The sequence below is a fragment of the Vombatus ursinus genome, unplaced genomic scaffold (assembly GCF_900497805.2).
Source record: "Vombatus ursinus unplaced genomic scaffold, bare-nosed wombat genome assembly UNPS02014863.1, whole genome shotgun sequence".
In the NCBI taxonomy this organism is placed as follows: domain Eukaryota; kingdom Metazoa; phylum Chordata; class Mammalia; order Diprotodontia; family Vombatidae; genus Vombatus; species Vombatus ursinus.
The window spans coordinates 39,751,507-39,775,943 of record NW_020954641.1 but is presented as its reverse complement, the minus strand read 5'-3'; the positions used below and the strand labels follow the sequence as shown (position 1 = coordinate 39,775,943).

Genomic DNA, 24,437 nt, shown 5'->3' with positions numbered 1-24,437 from the left:
GCTGCCCCCCCTCGTATATACCATGAAGGTCTTTCTATTCGCCTTCACCTCGTAGAATTCCCTGGTTTCCTTCAGGGCACAAGTCAGGTGCTATTTCCTAGCTGAGGCCTTCCCTGAGCTCCTCAATGACAAGTGCTCTCCATCTTGAAATGACCTTTTCGTGTACTTTGTATTTATTTTTTGGTTTCCATTGAAGCGCAGAACTAGAGCTGAGAGGCACCTTGGAAGCCACCTACTCCCAATCCGCTTATTTTAGAGATGAAGAAACCAAGCTCCAGCATGGGGTCCCTACTGGGGAAAAAGCCATAAAGCAGGGAGAAGTGAAAGCCGTAACTTAAACACTGTGACAAGTGAAAACCCAGGCATAGTGACCGGTGAAGACCGTAACACGGACGCAGTGACCAGCACATGACCAGTACACAAACCTGTGTTTGGGCATTTGCCCAAACAACGCTGGCTTAATGCCCAGGTTCATTACTAAGCAGAAATCTGAAAATATCTACCAATCTATAATGATATACTCTATAGCTCCTCCTCACTTTGTCTGTTTCTTATACTTATCACTGAGCTTTCTTGGAGACTTTGCGGGGATCGATCCTCTGTTGAGATTGTTTTATCTGGCTGTTGCCCCAGACTGCCCCTATGTAAGTAATCCAATTAATTAAACTACTACCTATAATCAGTCTGGAGCACCTGGCCTCTTTCTTTGGTATCAAATTAGCCCCTCTGTTTGGGGACATGGTGAATATCACTGTGCATGGGAATTCTGGGCAAGACACCCAGGGAGGTTAAGTGACTTACCCAAAGTCTCAAGACAGTGAACTTCAGAGTCAGAATTTGAACCCAGAGTCCTCAGGCTCCAGTGTTGTTTCTCTTACCCCCCCCCCCCCACCCCAATAAGAGTGGAAACTCCTTGAGGGCAAGGAACCATTCCATTTTTGTCTTTATATCCCCCAACACCTAGCATAGTACCTGTTTAGTACCATACATAGTACCATCCAGTAGCTGTTTAATAATACGTATTTGTGGCATTGAATTGCCTTGAAAGGCAAGATAAACTGTTACTGTCCCTTACTGAAACATGCTATTTTAAAGGAAATCCTTTTGGTTTTTCTCAAGGCATACATCAGTTAGTTCCTTAGGAAAGCAAACTGGTCAACCATACAGACACTATCCCAGTTTTGATAAGATCGATAATAAGAAGAAACAGTGTAACTTCAGTTATAGGACCCATCTCTTTGCGGGGGAAGGGGAGAGGAAGGGCTCCTTGGGATATACTTCTCAGATCACTGTTTTGTTGTTGTTGTTCATTTGTTTCAGTCATGTCTGACACTCTGTAACTTTGGCATTTGGCAAAGATACTGGAGTGATTTGCCATTCCTTCTCCAGCTCATTTTATAGATGAGGAAACAGGCAAACAGGGTTAAGTGACTTGCCCAGGGTCACACAGCTAATAAGTAAGGTGGGATTTGAACTCAGGTCTTCCTGACTCCAGGCCCAAGATTCTATCCACTGTGCCACCTAGCTGCCCTACTTCTTAGATCACAGATGCCCAAATACACAAATAGAGATTCCCAGTTTTCAATATATGAATAACAGTGAAAGAGAGATACTCCAAAAACTATTTCTCTGTGAGTGATGCTGAAGGGGATCCTTTAGTGGAAAGCTAAGTGTACATTACATAAGGAAACATTAAAGGCATTCTCAGAGAGTCATTCTGTTATTGAACTTTTATTATCTTTGGTAAGATGCTGAACCATACAAAATGCAGAACCACACAAGACCATGGCTAGGTTTCACCTGCAGCCCCTTAGCTGAATACCAGATAGGCTGCTAGTGAAGCCCAGGTCCTGACTTCCATACTTTATTAGGGATGATTAGTTTCCCATCATTCAAAGGAAAGCCTCGGCTTTAGCTCCAGTCCATACCCCTAACCCTGGTCACCTTTCTTGCACATGCTCACTGTTGGTCCCAAAGGGGCCACATCTGTTACCACTTCTGGGGGAAAAAGTAACAACACACACACAAAAAAATTGAAACCCAAGGGCTCCTGCAAGTAAGTAGGACAGGAGCATCAAACAATACATCATTAGTTGGGTTTACGAACAGGGACACTTACAGACAGATCAGAGAGAATGATACATGTAAGGGAAATAAAAAATAGTGAGAGGGGATCTCTCCTTAATAACAAACCAGAGAAAGTTCCAAATGGAGTAGGGAAGGAAGGAGCCAAGCACAAAGCCACTAGGTTTTGGCTAATTTTCCTTTCAGAATTAGAAAGCTTATCTTCCTGGACTGCTGACACATTTACACAGTTGGCATGGATGCTATGGTATACTTTGACACACCCTTTGAAGATCTAAGGGGATGTTATATTAGGGGATAGCGAGTTTTTTTCACTGATGGAAGTTGCTCGATCTTTAGAGAACAGGACATCTGGTACTCAATTTCATTTCCTCAGTCAACCAAGTAAAATGAATGAATCAGGCCACTGATTTTTACATAACAGAAAGGAATGGATCTGCAATATGTTTCTTATATAACAAGCATCATGCCCTAGGAGAGCTCATAATGGCAAACTTTGGTGTTAGTGCATGATGAGTCATTCCAGTCACAAACCAGCCAGGTCACATGACTTGGCAAACAGGTCCCAAATTGTTGTGACCCCATTTCCCCATAGGTTTTTGTTAGTCATGAAAGCAAATTGAATTAATTTATGGAAAAACTCTGCTTCTGGGCAACAGAGTCTCAGGTACTGGCAGGATGGTGCCATAGAAACAGAGGCCCTGGGTTCAAACCTCCAGTTTTGCTACTTCCTTTGTGACCCTTGACCCCTCCGGGCCTTAATACATCATCTGTAAAATGAGGGAGGTGAATCAGATAGCCTCTCTGATAACTGCTAACTTTAAAATCCTATGATTCTCTAGCTTCTAGCTATAGCCTTGGTGCAGAACAGAGTCAAGAAAGAAACAGTTCCTGAATTAACATAAGCATCATGATGGTTCTGTGACAATGAGGGTCTGCCTCTAAAATAACAAACTTCTTTCCTATCAGTTAACAATAGCATTTAATGTTTCTTGGACTAAACTCAACAATAGATCATTACAGACTATTAGAAATCCCTTGAATTTCCTCTTTGGATAACTTTTATTCTGAGCGAGATATAATGGCAGAGAGATTTTGTCCAGAATTGCACTATCCCAGCTCCTTCATAGGGTTTGTTAATAGGATCAAAGGAAATAATCGATGTGAAAAGAGATCACAGAAGGGAAAGGAGTGTAGAGTAACATTATTAATTACAGGCTTAGCCACTTTATTTGAATTATTCAGCAGCACTGTGACTTGAAATACCTTTTCTGGGAGCTGTAACTTTTCCTTCCAATCTCAATGTAACAGTTCTGTTGCTAAGGTGTTTTCTCACTTCACATTGGCTCAGCTCTCTCCTGTGATGGAAGTTTCAATCAGACTTTCAAGGTCCATGAGACCTTGCTCAGAGTTATGGGGTTGTCTCCTCTGTCTTAGACAAGACACTTCTCTGATGGAGAATTCATAGCAGCACAACAGGACACCAAAGACAAAGAAGAAAAAGAGATATCTTCTTTTGTGAGTAAATGTAATATGAGCTATAGAGAATTGACTATCATATGATACAGCCATCATCCTTAATGAGTGAATATTAATGAGGTTTAACTGCAGGTGGTCTCTAGATGGTTTAACTATATGATGAAAACATATGCTCTCAATAAATAATATGGAATAGGAAAGCTATTAACAAGATACCGGTATCGTAAGTCAGAGATGAGTTATATTTCTACAAGCTCTCTAGCCATATGGTTTGGGTTTACTTCAAGCAAGAAACATATTAATAATAATTGAAATACTACTTTTCCTTTGGTAAGATAGTAATTAGAGTTGTACTATTTGTGAAATGTGCCTTTGATAGACCTCGAGATACTGTTCAAAAGGCATTTATTTCACCATTAGTGGAACATTTAAAGTAAATATTTTTTTCTAGAGCAGGAACTAGGAATTTTTGTGCTTGGCACAACTGTAATTAGCATGGGGTGACTAGGATACCATTATTTCAGGAGGGAGGCATTCTTCTTATTTGCAACAGATATCCACCAGACTTTTGCTCTTGGGTATAATTCCCATCCCTATTTCTTCACTGCCTTGACTAATCCCACCCTAGTTGTCTTGTCACTCTAGGCCATGCACTGTTAAACCAATATAACTCTAACCAGAATGTGTTGGTCCTAGGGACAACCAGGAAAAATAATACTGGTAGTGTACACTGCCTTCTATCCATACATCCACATACTTTACTTTCCCCAGGTGCTGGAATTCCTAGTTACATCTTTGAAACTGGGGCAAATTTGCTGAGTTGGTGGTGGATGAGGCAGGGGTGACAGCAAGAGTCTGCCCTTGTCAGTGCAGTCATGCAAAGAGGGAGAGCAGTCTGTCCCTCAGAGATTTTAGAGTACTTCTACAGCATGATGTACGGGTGGGGGGGGGCAGCAGAGGAGGGGCAGAGTGGTAAGGCATAGTAGAGGAGGGAATGACCCTGGGAGTGGGTTGCCATGGCAATGACATCCTGGGAGGGGCCAAACTAGGGATGGACAGTCTTCTGGACTGCTCCGTGAAAGAAGAATGACCCATCCCTGGAGGTTGGTACTCTATGTCCTATGCTATAATTCTGTTTTGTTACTTGCTTTGACTTTTTAAATACAGGCATAAGAAAGCTGCAAGCAGTTCCTTGGAGTGTTTGGGGGCCTGCTGAAAGCAGGAGTACCCTCAAGGTGCATGAGCAGGGCATTTTAAGGATGACTAATTGAAAGGGAGAGGGTCTCTTTGCAAAGTTTCATTGGAATTTCAGAACTTAGAGTTATTCTGTAGCTCCTTAGCTCTCTTCTGCTCCTTCATAGTCTCTTAGGACTCCCAACATCTCTATTTACTAAGGCCTACAAACTATACATAGTGGAAGCAACATTGAGTTTGGAATCAGGAACCAAGAGTCAAATCTTGCCTCTCCTCCTATAATAGCTATGTGACCTTTGGCAACTCACTTAACTGATTTAGGCCTCAGTTTGCTTAGGAAGTTGGACTAAATGACCTCTAAAGTCTTCTCCAGCTATGACCTCTGCTCATAAAGGGTAAAAGGCTCCACTATTTATAGAGTTAATTTCTCCTTCCTTCTATTTTCTAAACTCCTTCTATTTGAAGGTCACCAGACAATATATTTGCCCTTTGGTACAATCTGCCACTTAACTGATCAACTCTTGTTTTTCCTGCTTTTTCAAATCATCCTTATCTTGTACCCATCCTAAAATCCTTCACTGGTGTCTACTGTTCCCAGCAACATTCTTCTTAAAACCTTGGAAGGGTGAAGAAGCATAAGGATTTCTATCAGTTAATTCTCCTCCTCCTTCTCTTCCTTTGTTCTTTCTACCTTAAGATTCTCTTCCTTTCAGGGTCTTGTCCGGCCTTTCCCATTTGCAGCCATTCATATCTACTTGGTTCCACATCCCTGATCGCGTTTTCTGTGGGTGGCCCTCCCCCGCCCCAATCTTGTAATAAGTTACTCGGCTAATATTTGTGGGGTGTTAAAAGGAAGAGGGCTTTGAGCCAGGTGTTTGGGGAAAAGAGCAGATGGGGTTTGCTCCCTCAGAGAGGAATTGTATGCAGTTACTAATGACTCATTTGGCATGTCCCTTAACACACTTCATTTGGCCCCACACATGCACCTTTGCATTTGAGAGGCCTGTCCTGCTGCTGAGATCCACATAACAACGGAAAATCAAAACACAGCCTGGGATAGCCTGGCCTGTTGGCCCTAGCAGCATTTTGGTCCATTTGTGCTGAGCTTTACTAGTGCAAACAGCTTTGCATAAGAGGGACTAGGAATTTAAAAGCACATAGCTTGCAAATAGAGATGGCTGTTGATCTCAGGGTCAGGCTACCCAATAGGCAAAGGGACATTTAGGGATCCAGAAGAGAGGGAAGGAAGTGTTTGAGACTCCTGGGATTGTTCTGGAGTGGCCAACACCTGGTTCAGATTTCCTTACTCAGAGGACACAGGGAGGGGAAGGAACAGGATGGCTTTCTGGCCATAGTGAGTCCTGGGACCTCTTTTGCAGCTTCCATTCTTCTTGAGGCCAACAAACCAATTTTTCTCTGCATGCTTTTTTGATATGTAGGTGTTGTAATGATTCTCCTCCAACCTCTCCAGGAACAAGCATTCTTCACTGGGTGTCTGCTATAAAAAACAGAGAAATGAAATCCATTAGAAATGTTTCCCTTTCTATCCCTAGGACAATGCGGACAAAACACTTAGGGGAGGAGGAAAGTCTAGTCTACCATAGTCTACTCCATATGTAGTTTTCACTGAGTGCAAATTTGAAGTCCCCTTTGGAAGGAAGATGGTGAAATGCTAACATTTCATCCTGTTGAACTTCACTGAACAAGGTCAGATGTGCATAGAACTTCAGGATTACTATTGTGAATATAAATTTCCATTATATACAAGACTTTAGACTTAGAAAAGGCAGGAAATCTGGCTGCATTTAATTCTACCCCTTTAGTCCATACTCAGGAAGTTGCTTTCTAAAAATAAACCCTCAATATCAAATTTAGATCTCTAACCCTGACCTCTCTCCTGAGCTCAGACTTTCATTTCTAATGAATGGTAGATGGGCTGACCCCAAAAGGCCTTTCCAATTCTGAGATTTTGGGATTCAGTCTCCAACTGGATCTCCCACTAACACCTCAAACTCAGCAAGTTTGAAACCAAACTTTTTCTCTTTTCTACAAAATCTGCTTCCTCTCTTGACTTTGCCTTTTTAATAAAAATGATTTTTAATCACAGGCTAACACATTTCTAATCCCTTCCCCCATCATAGAACAGAAAGAAAAGCAGTCAAGTTTACTAACAAAAAACCAAGACTGACAACATTCTGCATCCACAGTCACATACCTCTCTCTAAGAGTAGTAATCATCTCTTTTCTGGATTTAAAATTGATTGCTTCAATTAACCTAAATTCAGCTGACTTTTAAGATTGTTCTCATTTATGCAACATTAGTTACTGTCTATATTTTTTAACCTGGTTCTGTTTATTTGACTCTGTATCAGTTCATACAAATCTTTCTTTGTATCTCTGAATTCTTAATATGTGTCATTTCTTATAACAGACTAATATTGCATTACATTCATTGACCATGATTAATTCAGTCATTCCCTCATCAACGGGCATCTATTTCCTCTCCAGTTGGTTGTTTTGTTTTGTTTTTTTTGGCTACTACAAAAAAAATGCTGTTATGAATATGCTCACATATATGGGATGTTTCTTGCTGTTTTTTGTTTTGGGGGGGAGTACATATCCAATTATGGGATCACTGGGTCAAAATATAGGAATTATTTTAATTGCTTTTCTTGAAGAATTCCAAATTTTTTCCTCCTGATTTTTAAAATGTTATCAGTTGTACCACCAATTACCTTGGTGGGAATCTTGATGTTACTGTAGTCCAGAGATGTCAAATACCCAACCTGCAGACCACATGTGGTCCACAGACTCCTGAATGCTGCCTGAGCTAGATTAAAATGTTGTTACTATCTGATTTTAATGTACTGCTATAGTAGTAAAAAAGAAATATATGAATGTATGGCTTTCTAAGTCAATATGGAGTCCACAGGAATTTGCATGTACAGTTTAATATTTCTATTTGACTTTGTTTCTATTTGACTTTGATACCACTGCTATAGACTCTTCCCTTCTCAGGTTACACATGTAATAAAATTCAAGACTTGTCAAATCTTATCAATATCTCTCCTATCTATCTATCTCCACCAAATTACAAGCCATCTACATGGACAATTACAGTAGTCCTCTAACCAGTCTCCCTGCCTTCAGATGCTTCCTCCTTCCTCCATCCTGTAAACATTTGTCAGATTAATCTTCCTTATCATTAATTTGATCATAACATTACTACCTTCAAAGCCCTAAAATGGTTCTCTGTGCCCTCCTAAGCAAGGCATCACAGTACAGTGGGAAAAATGTTGGATTTATAGACAGAGGACTTGAGTTCTAATTGTGGTCCTTTCACTTACTATCTGTGTGACCTTGAACAAATCATTTATCCTGTCTGGACTTCATTGGACTAGATGACCTCTAAGGCACAAAATCTATGATTCTAAAGGAAATTCAAAAGTTACATTTTAGGAAAGATATTGATAAGCTGAAGAGTATCCTGACCTGAAGAGATCAACCAGGATATCAAAAGACCTTGAGTTTTTGCCATAGAATTGGCAAGTCACTTAACCCTGTTTGCCTCAGTTTCCTTATCTGTCAAATGAACTGGAGACTGAAATGGCAAACCACTCCAGCATCTTTGCCAAGAAAGCCCCAAATGGGGTCATGAAGAGTCAGACATGACTGAAAAATCCAACTTTGTCAAAAGGATTGGAAAGTGGGAATCTTTAGATTGTAGTGGACAAGATTGGGGGGGGGAGGAGCAGGCTAGCTGCCTTTAAGTGTCTGGAGGCCTGCCATGGGGAAGAGATGTTAGATTTCATCAATTTGGTCCCAAAGAACAGAATAGGTAACAATGAGTAAAAGTTGCAAAGATGCAAATGTAGCTTGAGACAAGGAAAAACTTCCTAACAAAGATACAAAGTGGAATTAGCTGCCTTCAGAAGGATAGAGCTCCCTCTCATAAGAACCCTAGTCAAAGGCTGGATGACCAGTTGTCAGGTATGTTGTGGAGGGAATTCTTGTGCAGGTTTGTGTTAGACTAGATGGTCCCTCCTCATCTCCACCTATTGGCATCTCTGGCTTCCTTTAAGTCCCAACTAAAAACCCTTCTTTTCCAGAAAGACTTTCATAACCTTTCTTAATTCTAATGCCTTCCTTCTCTTAATTATTTCCCATTTATCCTATATATAATTTGTTTGTACATAATTGTTTGTTTCTCTTCCCCATTAGATTGCATGCTCCTTGAAGTCCCTGCCTTTTGCCTCTTTTTGTATCCCCAGTACTTAGTACAGTGTTTGGCACATTGTAGGTACTTAATAAAATTTTATTGACTGACTAGGTGGTTAGTTAACTGTCACTTATTAAGCACCTATTATGTGCCAAGCACTCTACTAACTGTGAATACAAAAATCCATTCCATTGTGACCTCCTTGAGGACAGGACTATCTTTTGCCTTTCTTTATATCTCTAGTGTTTAGAATAATGGCTGGCACATTGTAGACCGTAGTAAATGCTTATTGACTAAGAAAGGCAAAAGACAGTCCCTGATCTCAAGAATCTCACAGTCTCATGAGGGAGACAACATGCAAACTATGTAGAAACAAGACACTGAAAGGGAACACATAACCAATTTATACAAGGATACATAAGAGAGAGAAGACACTAGAATTAAGAGATATTAGGAAAAGGTGTTTGTAGAAAGTTGGGTTTTAGCTAGGACTTGAAGGAAACCAGGGAAGCCAGAAGGTGAAAATAAGGAGGCAGAGAATTCCAATGGTAGAAGAAAGCTAAAGAAAATATCTAGAATCTGGAGAGTCTGTTGTTTGATGATGAGAGCAAGAAACAGTGTCACTGGATTGAAGAGCACACAAAGGCAAGTCAGGTGGAAGAGGACTGGAAAAGTGAGGGTGTTGAGTTATAAAGGGCTTTGAACACCAAACAGGGGGTTTATATTGGTCCTGTTGGTGATAAGGTACCACTAGAGTTGAATGAATAGGGAGGTGACATGGTCAGCCCTGTGCTTTAGGACGGTTAATTTGAGAGCTGAGCAGAGAGTAGACTAGAGGTGGCAGAGACTTGAGGCAGGGAGACCAACTGACATATTGCATATAGTCTAGGCATGTGGCAATGGGGGCTTAGACCAGGATGGTGGAAGTGATAGAGGAGAGAAGGAGTCACAAATAAGAGATTTTACAAAGAAAAATCAACAGCCCTTTGCAACAGATGGGATATATGGGATAAAAGAGAATGAGGAGTTGAGGATGATACCTAAGTTATGAGCCCAGGTGAGAATAATAATACACTGGACCCCAATAGAGAAGTTCAGGAGAAGAAAGGGTTGGGGGTGGGGGGGAGGAAGAAGATAATGAGTTCAGTTTGGGACATGTTGGGTCTATGGTATATCCAGTTCAAGATGTCCAATAGGTAGCTGGAGATGCAAGTATGGAGGTGAGGAGAGAGTTTAGGCCTGGATACACAGATCTGAGGATCATTAGCATAGAGAGAGTAACTGAACCTATGGGAGCTAATGAGATCACCAAGTGAAACATATAGAGGGAGAAGAGAAGAGGCCCAGGAGAGAGCCCTGGGAGACACCCAGGGTTAACAGGCATATATAGATGAAGATTCAGCAAAGGAGATATAGGAGTAGTCAGACCAGTAGAAGAATCAGGAGAATAAAGTGTCACCAAAACTAAAGAGAAGAGAGTATCAAGGAGAAGAAGATGATCAATGGTATCAAAGGCTGGAGGCAACTAGATGACTCAGTGGATGGAGCACTGGGTCTGGAGTCAGGAAGACCTGAGTTCAAATGTGGCCTCATATACTCACTATGGTGAGCCTGGGCAAGTCACTTAACCCCTGTTTATCCAATCCACTGGAGAAGGAAATGGTAATCCACTCCAATATCTTTGCCAAGAAAACCCCATACAGGGTCACAAAGAGTAGGACATGATTTAACGACTGAAAAACAACAATTAAAAGCTGTAGTGCAATCTCAAAAGGAAAAGGACCAAGGAAAAAACCATTAGATTTGGCAATTACATTAGATCATTAGTAACTTTGGAGACATAAATTTCAGTTGAATGATGAAGTTGAAAGCATATCTATGGAAAAGGAAGATATCACAGCCTTTCTATATTGATTTATGGTGTAGGGAAAGGACATCTTCAACTCAATGGTTCTGAATGCCTATTGAGAGAATCATAAGTATAACTGCCCTCTCCAATAATTTGTTTTCCCAGTGGCCTCATGGTGTACCCAGGAACCTTGTGTCCCTGGATCTCACCCTACTCTCCACTCAATGTATCCCAAAAAATTGATTTAAGGATGCATTTCTAGGTTACTTGCCCTATGCATATTGTGTGCCCTTGCACCAAAATTACTAGCTATGGCTCTGCCTATATTTAAGCATCAACTAATCTGGAAATCATTGAGGGCTCAGTTATGTGGGCAACCAAGGTTAATAACCTATTCTGGGAGAGGAATGCTCATCTACATTATATACATATATACATATATGTATATATATATACATACATATATTATACACACACAATGCTTATTGAGTATATATACGAATAACACACACTGATCCTTTCAGGGTTTTAGGGTCCTGCTCCTTGACAAGGAAGAAGGCTGTTTTTTGGCTACATATCATAGAATTGTATCTGAATCAAAACAGACACTCCAAGACACAGAGAGGTTGAGTCTCAGAGTGAATTTTGGTCTAAAACTGGAATAGAACAAATTAATCAACTGGTTAAGTACTGAGCATCTACTCTGATATTCAGCACGAGGCTAAACACATATTGCTTGATCAAAATACTAAAATATATCCAAACTGATATTCATGTCAACAATTTGGGTATTCCTCCCAAAGGTGCAGATCATGCCAGGCCATCCTATGTGACTCTTTCCACCATAAGTTCTCCACTGGTGGACCCCAAATTGTGCTCGGGGTCTTCCTTGAGTTCCCTGACATCACATAGACACAGATGAATCACACAGGTAGTCTGTTATCCCATGCTCTCACCATACAAGTAAACTAATTTTTCTTTCAATTCTGCATTTCTTTGGTAATATCCTTTTAGTCATGTAATCAATCAGTGAATTTCCATTGACTGATTACTCATCCAAAGAGTATTTTCTGAGTGCCTATCACATACATACTAGGCCTTGTAGGGAATAGCAAGAAGATGATGCTGATACTCTCTTGGTCCTTGTAGAGCTGAAAGTCTGGTGGAGAAGTGATGTATGTATGCAAATCCCTATGACCATTAGTGTTGTGCTAAGTATTTAAGAATAGGCTCTCTGAAAAACAAAATGTACACATGACACACTTTAAATACCAATCTGTATGATTGACATTTTCTTAGTTACTTTACGAAGTCTAGACAATTAGCACAACAAGAATCTAGTCCTAATTGGTAGTGTTTGCTGATTGCCAAGGTGAAAATGTTCACACTGAAAACTGACTCTCACAAACTGGTTTGGGCTGGTTCTAGCACACTCTTGCCTATAACACAAAGTAGAATGTACAGGTGCAACAGCAGAGGTACAAGTTGCTATGGGAAATCAGAGGAATGATAGATGATTTGCAGCTGAAGAAGTAAGAAAAAGTTCTCTAGAAAAGATAGCACTTAAACTGGCCTTAACTGAAAACAAGAATGAGATAGAAAGACCTAAAAAATGCTGTAGAATTCCTTCTCTTTATTTATATGAAATATGCACAGGCATTCTGCATATCAAAGAACTGCCATATCACCCATTTTCAGATGCACACTAAATGACAACATGGATGATCTCAAGTTAGACACAGAGGAAACTATCAAGGAATGACTTAAAATGATCTCCTTATGTAAGAAGCAAGAAGATTTAGATTTAGGCAATTATCAGGAAGTTTCTCTGAGATATGAATAAACTTTGCTGGGACCTTTGTGCAAGTTATTTATCCCATAATCCTACACAGGCCATCCAGAGAGAGAGAAAGGCTGATGAGTACTAATCCTGCAAATAAAGGCAGAAAAGAGTTGAGGGGATGTGATTCTGGATTGGAGATGAGCCAATTGAGGGGACTAAGTTTCATTCATATTCCAATGAAGAACTGGATTAAGTATCATTATACCTACTTCAAGGGTCAGTGATTCCATTCATCTCTTGATCACAACCTTACCAGGACTTAGGAAATGTGTTAAATGTGTTGCCGTGGTCAAATAAAATCTGTCCCCCTGTGACCAATCCCATGGTGAAGAGCTTCTCTGTCTCCATCTGCGTTAGCCCTCAGACAACAGTATAACCTGCCACTTGGCCATCCTGGCTTGGTAAAACCTGCTGGAGCTTACACTTCGAAGAATATGAAGAACACCCCACCATGAGACAGCAGAGGACTACTTTAGTTCTCTTTCAGTCTGCTGTTTTACCGTATGAGGATTTCTTGCAACTTTGTAGTTTCCCTATGGTTTGCCATTTTTGTCCTGTGCTTTTATGGATCCTTTGAAAGTCTAAAGAGCAGAGGCTCTAAGCCTTTTTGTGTCATGGTCCCCTTTTGCAGTCTGGTGAAGCCTTTGGACCCCTTCTCTGAATAATGTTTTAAATGTATAAAATAAAATGCAGAGGATTACAGAGGAAACCAATTATATTTAAGTCAAGTTATCATTTAAAAAAAAACTCAGAGACCTCTGCTCAGGAAGATTTTGGGCTTGCTTGGGGATAGAAGGGAAAGGGAAGAAGTTGTCAGTCTAAATATTCTGCCCTGGGCCTGGGAAAAAGGGAAACTAAGTAGAAAAGTGGACTGTCACAGAGAAAGAGTAAATGTGTACATCTCTTTAGCATCTGGTGGGGAAAGGAAGTGTTCCAAGAGGAAAAGGAAGAGTCATGTTGGCAGGAGGCCCTATTCCCCTACAGGGCTCTAGAGTCATCTCTAGATTATCATAGCATCACAGATTTAGAGCTGGAAGAGAATTCTGAGGTTATCTGCTTCAACACTCTCATTTTACAGAAAAAGAAAGTGAGACCCAGACAGATTAAGTGATTTGCCTAAGGCCACACAAGTAACTGGAGAGCCAGGATTTGAACTAGGTGTCTGGTGTCAAATCCACCACACTTTCTCCAGTAGCATGTTGTGGGACTGAGTCAAGTGTGTTGGTTCCCTCAACCAACATCTGTAGATAGATGAAATTGTGGTGCAATGAAAAGAACACTGGATTTGGAGTAAGAGTTGCTGGGTTCAAATCCTTCCTCTGTTGTCTATTACCTGTGTGTCCTTGGGTAATTCACTTAACATCTTTGGGCTTCAATTTCCTCATCTGTAAAATGAGAGTTGGACTAGATGTCTACTAAAGTTTCTTCCAACTCTAAACCTCTGATGATACGATCTTATTAAATCAGGTTAATAATAGCTCGTAGGTGTACGGCATTTTCAAGTTTGCAAAATGATTGACGAATATTGTCTTATCTGAGCTTCACAATAATCCTGTAAAGTTGGTGCTATTATTATCCCCATTTTATAAATGAGGAAACTGAGGCTGAGAAAGGTTAAGTGCCAGTGTCACACATCTAGTAACTGCCTGAGGCAGGATTTAAATTCAGAGCTACCTAGCTTCCTGACTTAGGTTACTATGACAAAGGCAGATGTGAGTGGGGAAAGTTACCAAGAGCAACAAAAAACCTGAGAGGGAATGACTATTTGGTGATGGGGGATGTTTACAGGCAGATCAGATATCATTCGAGATGTCCAAAGTCTCTATGAGAATCATTTCCACCCCGTCCTTTCTCTACCTGGTGCCTCAGAGTTACTTCTCTGCAGCTATGACTGCCCTGAACGATTTCACAGATTCCCCTAATTCCCTTCACCCTAGTGATAGCTCCTGTGGCAGCCACTTTCCTCTCTGATGGTTTCACTTGCTACACTTGCTACACTTGCTACGGTGACAAGAGCATCAGGTTTTGGAGCACCTGGGTTGGAATCCCAGCTCTGGTTGTTACTACTTGTCCCTTAATTTATCTGGGTCTCAGTTTCCTCATCTGTGAAATGAGAGGTTGGATGAGATTCTCTTTCAGATCCCGTCTAGGTCTTCATCTTTTGACCTTATGTATATTAGCAGTGAAAGCATTATGAGGGTTTATCTATAGTAATCCAATGTGTTGGATTGGAGGAAGAAATAGAAGCCAACAGAGGGTGTGTGATTACCAGGCTTTCAAGAATTTGTCATCTGGCCAAATACTGCCTTTTCAATAAACCCACTAAACTTGTTTGTTTTTAAAAAAAAAAAAACCATATGCATGCTAAATACCTTTTTCAATTATTTGTAATATATATTTTATGACTGGAAATTTTTTGGTACAATTTGTTGTTCAGTCGTGTCCAGTTCTTCAGACCTCGTGGACCATAGTATGCCAATGATGTCCATAGGGTTTTCTTGGCAAAGATACTGAAAAGATTTGCCATTTCCTTCTCCAATGGATTAAGGCAAATACATGTTAAAGTGACTTGCCTAGAGTCACATATATAGTAAGTGTCTGAGGCCAGATTTGAACTCAGGTCTTCCTGACTCTAGGCCTAGCACTCTAACCACTGATCCCCTGAGTTGAACTCCTTTCTTGTACAATACACACCAATAAATATTTTGCTTTAAACACAATTAAGTACCTACTATGTGCCAGCTTTTGTGGTGGGCAATGGGGATAGAAAAACAAAAATAAAACAGTACCTGTCATTAGGGAGCTTACATTCTATTAGGGAAATAATATGCACATAAATAAGTATATACAAAATAGATACCAAAGTTGGGGGAGAATAGTAGCTGTTGGAGGGGGAACATAATAGTTGGCATTTATATAGAGTTTTAACGTTTGCAAAGTGCTTCACTCTTTCAACCACATTGGGAGTTAGGTGAAATTATTATCCCCATTTTACAGATGCAGAAACTGAGGTAAAGAGAAGTTAAGTGACCTTCCCAGGATCACACAGTTATGAAGAATAGGGATTTAAGCTCAGGTCTTCCTGACTCCAGGTCCAGGACTCTCTCCACTACACTGCCTAACAGCCAGGATAAGGAAACGCTTCCTATAGGAGGTTTCACATGAGCAGAACTTTGAATGAAATAAGGGAGGAGGTGAGCATAATTACATTCCATGCTTGGGGGACAGAGCATCCCAGGAATTTGTCCCTTCCCCTTTGCTGCTAAATATTTTTATCAATGACTTGAATGATATATTTATCAAATTTATAGATGACACTATATTGGGAAGAATAGCTAACATGCTGGATGATAGAATCAGGATTCAAAAAGATCATGGCTAAAGATGTAGTAGAAAATAATGGGACGAATCTAATTTGTTTGTCTTTTTTTTAAAGTTTAAGTCTTATACTAGTATTCAAAGAATCAAATCTACAAATATAGTGTAACACCAACGTATGTTCTCATCTAACACCCCTACAACATAAATGTGCTGTGTTAGAGTGGAATCTAGTCACAAAGTGGGATATAAACACCCCATGATGTGACACTTGGGACCTCACACCTTTTGACTATGTGTGTCCAATACTCTACTTCTCTGTGAGTTCTGCTTGATCCTCTAACCTGCTCTCACACTAGCAGGTCTAAGTTCTTAGAGGTAGACCTCCACCACATGGTTACATTCAAACTTTCTCAGGTTCTAGAGTAATCCTGTCTAGAGTAAGTTGGAGCAGAGAGGGAGGCTAATGACTTTGTGCAGCTCTGCCTCACTTAAACCCAATTCACTTGCAAGTTAAGACATCACCCTCCTGATGTCATTGATCCTTTTCGAGAATGAAGGATGAACAACGATAGCAACATTGAGGGAAAAGTCTCTTTTTCTCGCCACTTGAACTCCCATGCAATGTATTTTTTATCTACAGTCATTCACAAGGCAATACATCCACACAATGAATGAAATTCATATAATCAGACACAATAAGGTCACCATTAGATCATAAACATAGCCATTTTCTTAACAATAAGGCAAATGAAATAATGTTATAGATGCTATTATATTAAATCAAAGGCATAAATTTGTATAGATACAATACATACATGTATACATATATGTGTGTGTGTATATATCATATATATATATATATTTACACACACATACGTATATAAAATGGAACTAGGTGGTGCAGTGGATAGAGTACCAGGTCTGGAGTTAGGAAGACTCATCTTCCTGATTTCAAATATAGCCTCAGACATTTCCTAGCTATGTGACTCTGGACAAGTCACTTGAACCCGTTTGCCTCAGTTTTCTCATCTGTAAAGTGAGATGGAGAAGGAAATGGCAGAGTACTCCACTGTCTCTGCCAAGAAAACCCCAAATGGAGACACAGAGAGTTGGACAACTAAAAAATGACTACACAACAACAAAATAAATAATCACAATAAATTATAAATATACATATAAATCCAGATTAGACTCTTACTAGTACACTCAATATCTGTGGTAAAGAGTGGATACGCATTTATAGAAACCTGACAGAAACACATGAGGAAAGAAAACTCATGTGTTTGGGGTGACTCACAACTCTAGTCTACAGGCTTCAATGTTATTGGTTCATTCAGGAACATCTATATCACACCTGTTCTTCACCTCTCTTCAGCTAAGAAAAATCATCTTTTCTCTACAAAGACATAGTCTTTACAAGCTCATTCAATTAACCATTACTCTTAAAGGGGTATTTAGAAAGTGGTAGCTCTTAATGTAAGTAGTTTTCTTTAAGCAAGACAATTACCAAATTCGTCAAACTGTTTATCTCTGGTCTGTCCAAGCCAGTCCAGGCAGTTTTTCACTCACCCAGATGTGGTGCTGTCCAATCAAAATGACCCTTACAGCAATATAGTTCATCTTCACTCTAAGCCAGCTCACTAGGATTCCACAGTGGCAAAGACCCCTCTGCTTCTCCTTCTCAAGCTACAGGGGGCAGCAGAGAGCAACAAGCCCCTATGAAAGCTTTATTTTGCTCCAATTCTAGGTGGTGAAGAAAGTCATTAGCGGCCACTGGGACTCTTAACCAGTGAAATCAGTGCTCTCTGACCAACTGGGAATAATTCAGCTGAAACCTTCTCTAAACTGACTCCTTCCAGGTACCATAGTTTCAACTGAGTAGCTTTTCTGAACCAAACCCTGCTCTCCACCCCACCCCCAATCCTTCAACTAAGGTTTCTCTTCCCTTGTTACTGCTGTTGCTTTATCTTTTCCCCTTCATCTTCTCTGCTCTATGACATAGATGGGAGCTTTCTAAATATTAGTGACAAACCACTAGTCAAGTTACAACTGGCCCAATTTTCCTTATCAAATTTATAGTTTTAAAAAAGTATACTTTTGGCTCTAAATATTTATGACTTCTCATTTTCTTAGTTTTATCTTTTTTAGTCACAAAATATGGATATAAAATATGTATATGCAAATTAGGGAGGTACCTATCATTCCTTAGTTCTGAAATCTCCTTCAAGGTAATGTGTCTCTTTAGTGCCTTAAAACTGTGTTTCTTTACCAAAAAAAAAAAAATTCTCTAGGTTTTAATAAACAAGGGATCTTTCTTTGCCTCTTTATAAATGTTCAAGGTGTTGTAATGTATGAATTGTTCACCTTGAAGTCAGGAAGATCTTTGTACAAATCCTGCTTCAGATACATACTAGCTATGTGACCCTTAACAAATCACTTAACCTCTCTGTGCCTCGGTTTTCCTATCTGGAAGATTGGGGAAATAATTTACAAAAAACTAGTACTTTGCAATCAATAAAAGTGCCATAGAGATATTAGTTATTATTATGGGGTAGCTAGGTGGTATCATGGATAGAACGTTGGATTTGAAGTCAGGAAGACCTGAGTTCAGATCCTGCCTCAGGCACTTACTAGATGTGTAACCCTGGGAAAATCACTTAACCTCTCTCAGTCTCAGTTTCCTCATCTGTAAATCTTGCATAATAATAGTACCTGCCTCCCAGATATGTTGTGAGGACCATATGAGACATCATAAGTAAAGTGCTTTGCAAACTTTAAAGTGTTATATAAATGCTAGCTATTAAAATATTCCCCCCTCCCAAGGAGACCACTCCTCATTGTTAATAAAGAGATCTAAATCTTCAAATCCATACCACAGATAATTTTCCTTCCAAAATTATGCAAAATCCATCAGAAAGTTTTATTTCTTCATACACATATTTTAAAATAATACTCACGCTAGGTATCAAATGTCCATCCACGAGAGCAGCAATCTTGCATCCTTTAAAATTAAAATAAATCTTTTCCTTTACACAAAATCACTTTCTGCCCTCTTTATCATCAACTGCTCCTCATGGAAAGGATCTTAAAGAGACAGAATGCCTTGTAACAGCATGGAAAAGAATGGCTAGATGTTGTGTGTAGAAAAATTGAGGGCTTTTAGCTGAGTGCAAGTTCAGGGTGAGTCGGCAGTATTAGTTGGCATCCAAAAAAGCTAGAACGATCTTGGGCTACCTACAACGAGATAATGTGTCCTGAATGATCATCCCTCAGCACTCTGCCCTAGCTGGATCACATCTGGAATATCATGTTCAATTGACAAAGGTCAATGACAAAATGGATTGTGTCCAGGGGAGGAAAACCAAGATATTGAGGAGATTGGAGATTACAAAGTAAGAGAACCAGTTAAAGGCGTCAAGACTGTTTAGCCTAAGGAGGGGAAGATTTAGAGAGGTCCACATAGTCACTGCCTCAGGAGCAGAACTAAGAATAATTGGCAGAAGTTATAGAACGGCAAATTTAAGCTCATTGTAAGGAAAAACTTCCTGGCAATTAGGGCTGTCCAAAAGTGAAATGGGTTAGCTCGGGAGGTAATAGATTTCCCTTCATTGGAGGTGTTCAAACATAGAATGGATGTTCACTTGTCAGGGTTATTGTAAAAGGATTCAGCTAGAAGATCCCCAATATTCATTCCCAATCTGAGATTCAGTGGTTCCATTAATCCTGGCTCTAACATTTGCTATTTATGTATCCATGGAAAAGTTATTGTTATTTCTTGGATATAAGATTTTTTTCAAATCTCCACTATTACATGAAGAGCATTTATTGAAGGAAGGCTTTTATGCCTTTGATTATATAGTTATATTATTAATAATAATAATGGTAGAAGGGTATATTCATGGGTGGACTCCATGTTCCCATGATACTTGGGACCAAGAGAAAGCTCTACTTATTGGGAGGAAATTCTCAGATCTATACATCCCAGAAGGCTGTGTGAGCCACAGAAATGCAATATCACCTGGAACGTATTGAGTAGGATTTGTCCCATTAAAGAGGGGATTTGGTAGAGAGGCTGTGAGAATTTTCTGGAGTTGGAAAGACAATAGGTAGCAATAGGCTCCAGGCGCAAGCAGGTCCAGTCTCTCCTCAACACACATGAAGAAATAACAACCACGTCTATGTCCTCTTGAGGGTACTGATGCACACCATGAAAGCTAAGATAGCATGAAAAGGGTTGGTGGGGAAAGCAGAGACTTGGCCTGAACTTTAACTTCCCTAAAGGTCAATTCCCTAACTGCTATACCAAGATTGAAAGGGACTTACTAAGCAGAGACTATCATAGAAACTAATCCCTAACACCCTGCTTTGAGAGATATGTCACTCTCCCACTGTGTCGGAAAGACAGAGAGATTAACTTGGGAACATTTATGACCTGATTTAATTCCTTGCTATTTACCTTGCATTTGGTCTTAATTGAATGTCTTTTGCTGTGGTGTCATGAATTATTTGGCATGGTCTGGCAAGGTATAATTGACAAAAACTTGGGTGGTGAATTTTAATAAATGCCGACCATGAACCACACACCAAACCTTGGACATAGCAAGGGGTTCAAGGGTCTTGTGGGGAGAGGAGAGTGGGAGGTAGCCTACTCCATGGTAACTCAGATTTCACTCTGAAGTTTATAAAGCATTTCCACCCCCCCCCACAACCACCCTGTGAATTAGGTAATACATTCATTGAATTTATCTTATGAGGTGTGGATCTTTGTCTAGAGGCGTCTGGGAGGTACTTCCCATAGAGGAGCCAGGCACTGTGGTACCTCATTCAAAGAATACAGGAAATTCCTGTGACTGGTTCCTCATCACTCTGGCTGCTATGCAAAAGACTGGCAACTGAGAGGAGGGTGAACTTTTCTTGGAGGAGCCTCCTTTCATAGTTTATATAAAATGTATTGGGGGGGCCTGTCTTATTCTTTGGAATCTCCTTTTCACCTTACACCTTCTTCAACAGTATAGCAAAGGTTATGTTGTGGAACTTCTATCTTTGCTACTTCCATCAAGAGAAGTTGATGGCCATTTGCAGCAGAAGCAAATGAAAGTGGTAGATATGCTTGAACATAGTGTGTGAGAAGAGATGCTAAGAGTGAGCTTTCCCCAATATCACTTATGTCAGCAACTGGGGCACAGAGAGATTACCTGCAGAAGTATGGCAGAAGCCAAGTTTATGCCCAAGCTTTGGGAGTTACTTTGTGGGCTCAAGAGCTCTTGAGTTCAAGAGTGTTAGACCTGGACCTTTAGAGAGAGATGTTCTGATGTCATGTACTCCTTGGAGAAAGAAGGATGAAAGGAAATAAGCATTTATTGAGCACTTACTATATGCCAAGTGCTATGTTAAACACTACAAATAGTACCTCATTTGTTCCTCACAAAAACCCTGGGAGGTAGATGCTATTATCATCCTAGTTACATAGTTGAAAAAACTGAAGCAGATAAATGTTAAGTGACTTGCTCACGGTCACACAGCTAATAAGTGTCTAAGGCCATATTTGAACCCGGGTCTTCTTGACTCTAGGTCCAGTGCTTTATCCATTGCACCAACAGTCTGCAAAAGGAGTCCGAGTAGTTCCTGTCCGGTGTCCAACTAGAAGAACAAAGCTAATGAGTTTACTCAGACAATACTGGTCCAACAGAAAGGAGATTATTTGTTCAGTAGTTCCATATTTATTCATTCATTTGTTTAATTGTTCATTTATTTATTTATCTTATGTGGGGAATAGAAATCACAGGTACTGTGGGACTAGAAGGGATTGAATATGACCCTAAGGGAGAGGAGATTTTGCTGTATTGTCAGAGTATTGCCTTAAAAGTGACCTGAAGTGGGGAGAGAGCTGAAGGATTAGTGAGGGTTTTTTGTGTTTATATCCCTATTTTTTTTTTAGACTTCTGTGAGTTGTTTTCAAGGGTGTGCTAGCAAGTTTTAAACAAGTGGTTCTTCAGAAAAAAATTCATTCACAACACATTTTTAAGATTAGTCGCATTATTGATATTTTCTCTATCACTTTCTTAAGTCTAGACAATCAATAAAACAATAAATCAAGCCCTGATTTTTAGCATTTGCTGCTTTCTGACAATCAGTGAGAGCCCACTGAGTTAGCTCCAGCATGCCCGGTCCTTTGCATCTTATGCAATTTCCGTGGGGGTAAAATAAAAGTTGTTCTTAGTACGTGGAGTTACTGTGTGGGCAATGGAGAAATATAGATATGAGCTATACTATGAGTATATTTTGAGATTTTCCTAGAGTACTCCAGCCAAAGAAAGAAAATGATCCTTTGACATTAGGTCCCTAGGATCAAACCTAGTTCATGTGAACTCAGCATCAGGTCTCCTTGGGAAGAAGAGAAATGCCATTCCATCATGCACCAGTCTCCTGCCTTTGAGGTAAAGGGATAAAATGCCATTCATCACATTAAATCTTCTGCCTAGTCTCCAGGAAGAGCAGAAATACCATTTCATTGAGCACCAGATTCCTTCCTTCTAGGCAAGAGGCAAAAGGTCATTCTATCAAGTCACTGACCTGGTCTTCTGCTTGAGGAAAGGGAATAACACCATTCCTTCACCTCCCAGCACTGGTGCCTTCACCTGACCTGCCTAAGGCCCTGAGAGACCTTTACCCTGAAGTCAAATGCCTATTGACAATGAAAACCTACATGAACTCATTCATCAGTGATTATTTAATGATTAATAAATTCTCCTCTGACCAGACCTTCCCCATCTCAGTGATTCTGACCCCCCAGCTGTTATTATTCAAACCTTGTTCTCTATCCCCTTCTGTCTGATCTCTTTTTCCCATTCCCCTCAACCCAACCTCCACCCCCATAATGTCCCACCTTAAAGCTACCCATACCTCCCTGGAATGCCAGCTACCTAGGTAACAAACTTGCTTTTATCTTAACTCTTTTGGTATTTACATTTCTTCTATCTTCAGACTTTCACTGAGACCTGATTTCCCCTTAATGACACAGCCTCCCTGGACTACCTTTCTAGTACTGGCTGCACTTTACTCAACATCCTCCACCCACCCACTTACTGATCAAGGGAATGAGAACACTCCTTGCTCCACTTCCAAGTTCTTCCTCTAACACCATCACTTAGTGTGGTTCCTCCTCCTTTGAGTTTCACTCAATCCATATTGACCACTTATTAAAAATCCCATTAGCTATTATCTACCAACCTCTATGATACTTCCCTTCTTTCCTACATGAGTATAATGCCTAGCTTACAGTCTTTCAACTCCTGCCTTCATACTATAGGACTTCCACATACATTCTGATATTCCCTCAAACTTCCTGACCTCACAGTCATTCAACTTATTAATTTCATATGACCTATTCTCCCATCCTGTCTCAGCCACACACAAAGATAATCCATCTTTTGTTCTCTTTTCAATTTTTTCTTCCTAAACTCTAATTTCATTGATTGTTTCATTCTTTTTTTAGCTCTTCATCTCTTTAGCCATTCATTTGTCCTTATAGCCAAGCCATTTCTTTTCTCTGAGATTCTTCATATAGTTGTCCTGGAGTTATTCTCTTCATACGAGTTTACCTCTTGGGCTTCTCTCAACACATAGTATGTCTTCATTGTGCTTGGTATTTTCTTCTGTTTACTCATATTGTCAGGCCAGTCCCCTCTGGCACTCTTGAAATGCCTTGCTATGTTAGCCTTGTTCTTTCCTACCCCTTTTGCAGTGTGTATAACCTGAATGGAGTAGCTGATACTTGTCCTCTGCCTCAATCTCTGGTTTCTGGCTTAGTCTTCTAATGATCCATTGCAGGTGCTGGTCCAGCACTACTTCTGTCTTTGTCTCCTTGCATTGTCCTCTAATGGGGAGTGAGTTAGTTTAATTCTCTGCTGTTGCCCTGATAGACCCCGCTGACATATTAGAGCTCATACCCATCTTGGGCCTCCTGCACAGCTACTTTTGTGCCGGTTCTCAGGCACTGAGGTAACGCCATAATCTTCTATAGCTCCCAGTGCTTCAAATAGCGTACAGCTAGGTCTGTCTGCCTGAACAGTAAGCCAGGGAGGCTACTTAGGTCCACTGCTTCTATTTTGGCATATCAGGTCTGGGATATGGCTTCAGGTGCCCAATTACTAGAACTCCTGCTATTCTGTGACCTCCCTGGTCAGTGTACCAGCTGGTTCCAGGTTTGTTTGGGAAAGCTAGTGCTGCCATTGTTGGCATACCTCCTCTCCCCCTCCTAGGCTGGCTTAGTGTCTTCTGGCTTCCCTGTCATGATCCCGCTCCCTGTTAAGGCTAGCTTCTGCATTTGCCTGAGCTTTTGATGGCTTCTCTGGTGTGATCCCCTCAACCAGCTTCTATCAGCTTCTGGCTTTCCTTTTTATGGAGTTTTGCAGTGTATAAAGGAACTTAATTTTCTTTCTTTCTTT

At 40.3% G+C, this 24,437-nt stretch overlaps 1 protein-coding gene across 9 annotated transcripts in view; it reads right to left on the bottom strand.

Moving 5' to 3' along the window:
- Positions 1-1,723: 1,723 nt before the first annotated feature.
- Positions 1,724-24,437, bottom strand: part of FGF1 (fibroblast growth factor 1) — a 157,143-nt gene continuing 134,429 nt past the window's right edge. For 8 of the 9 annotated variants that reach the window (XM_027842018.1, XM_027842017.1, XM_027842012.1 and 5 more), the window contains one exon: positions 1,724-6,256. In XM_027842018.1, the coding sequence (XP_027697819.1) occupies positions 6,062-6,256 (195 nt within the window). In that variant the 3' untranslated portion in view covers positions 1,724-6,061. The remainder of the gene's footprint in view (positions 6,257-24,437) is intronic. The other variant, XM_027842020.1, reaches the window with a different exon arrangement.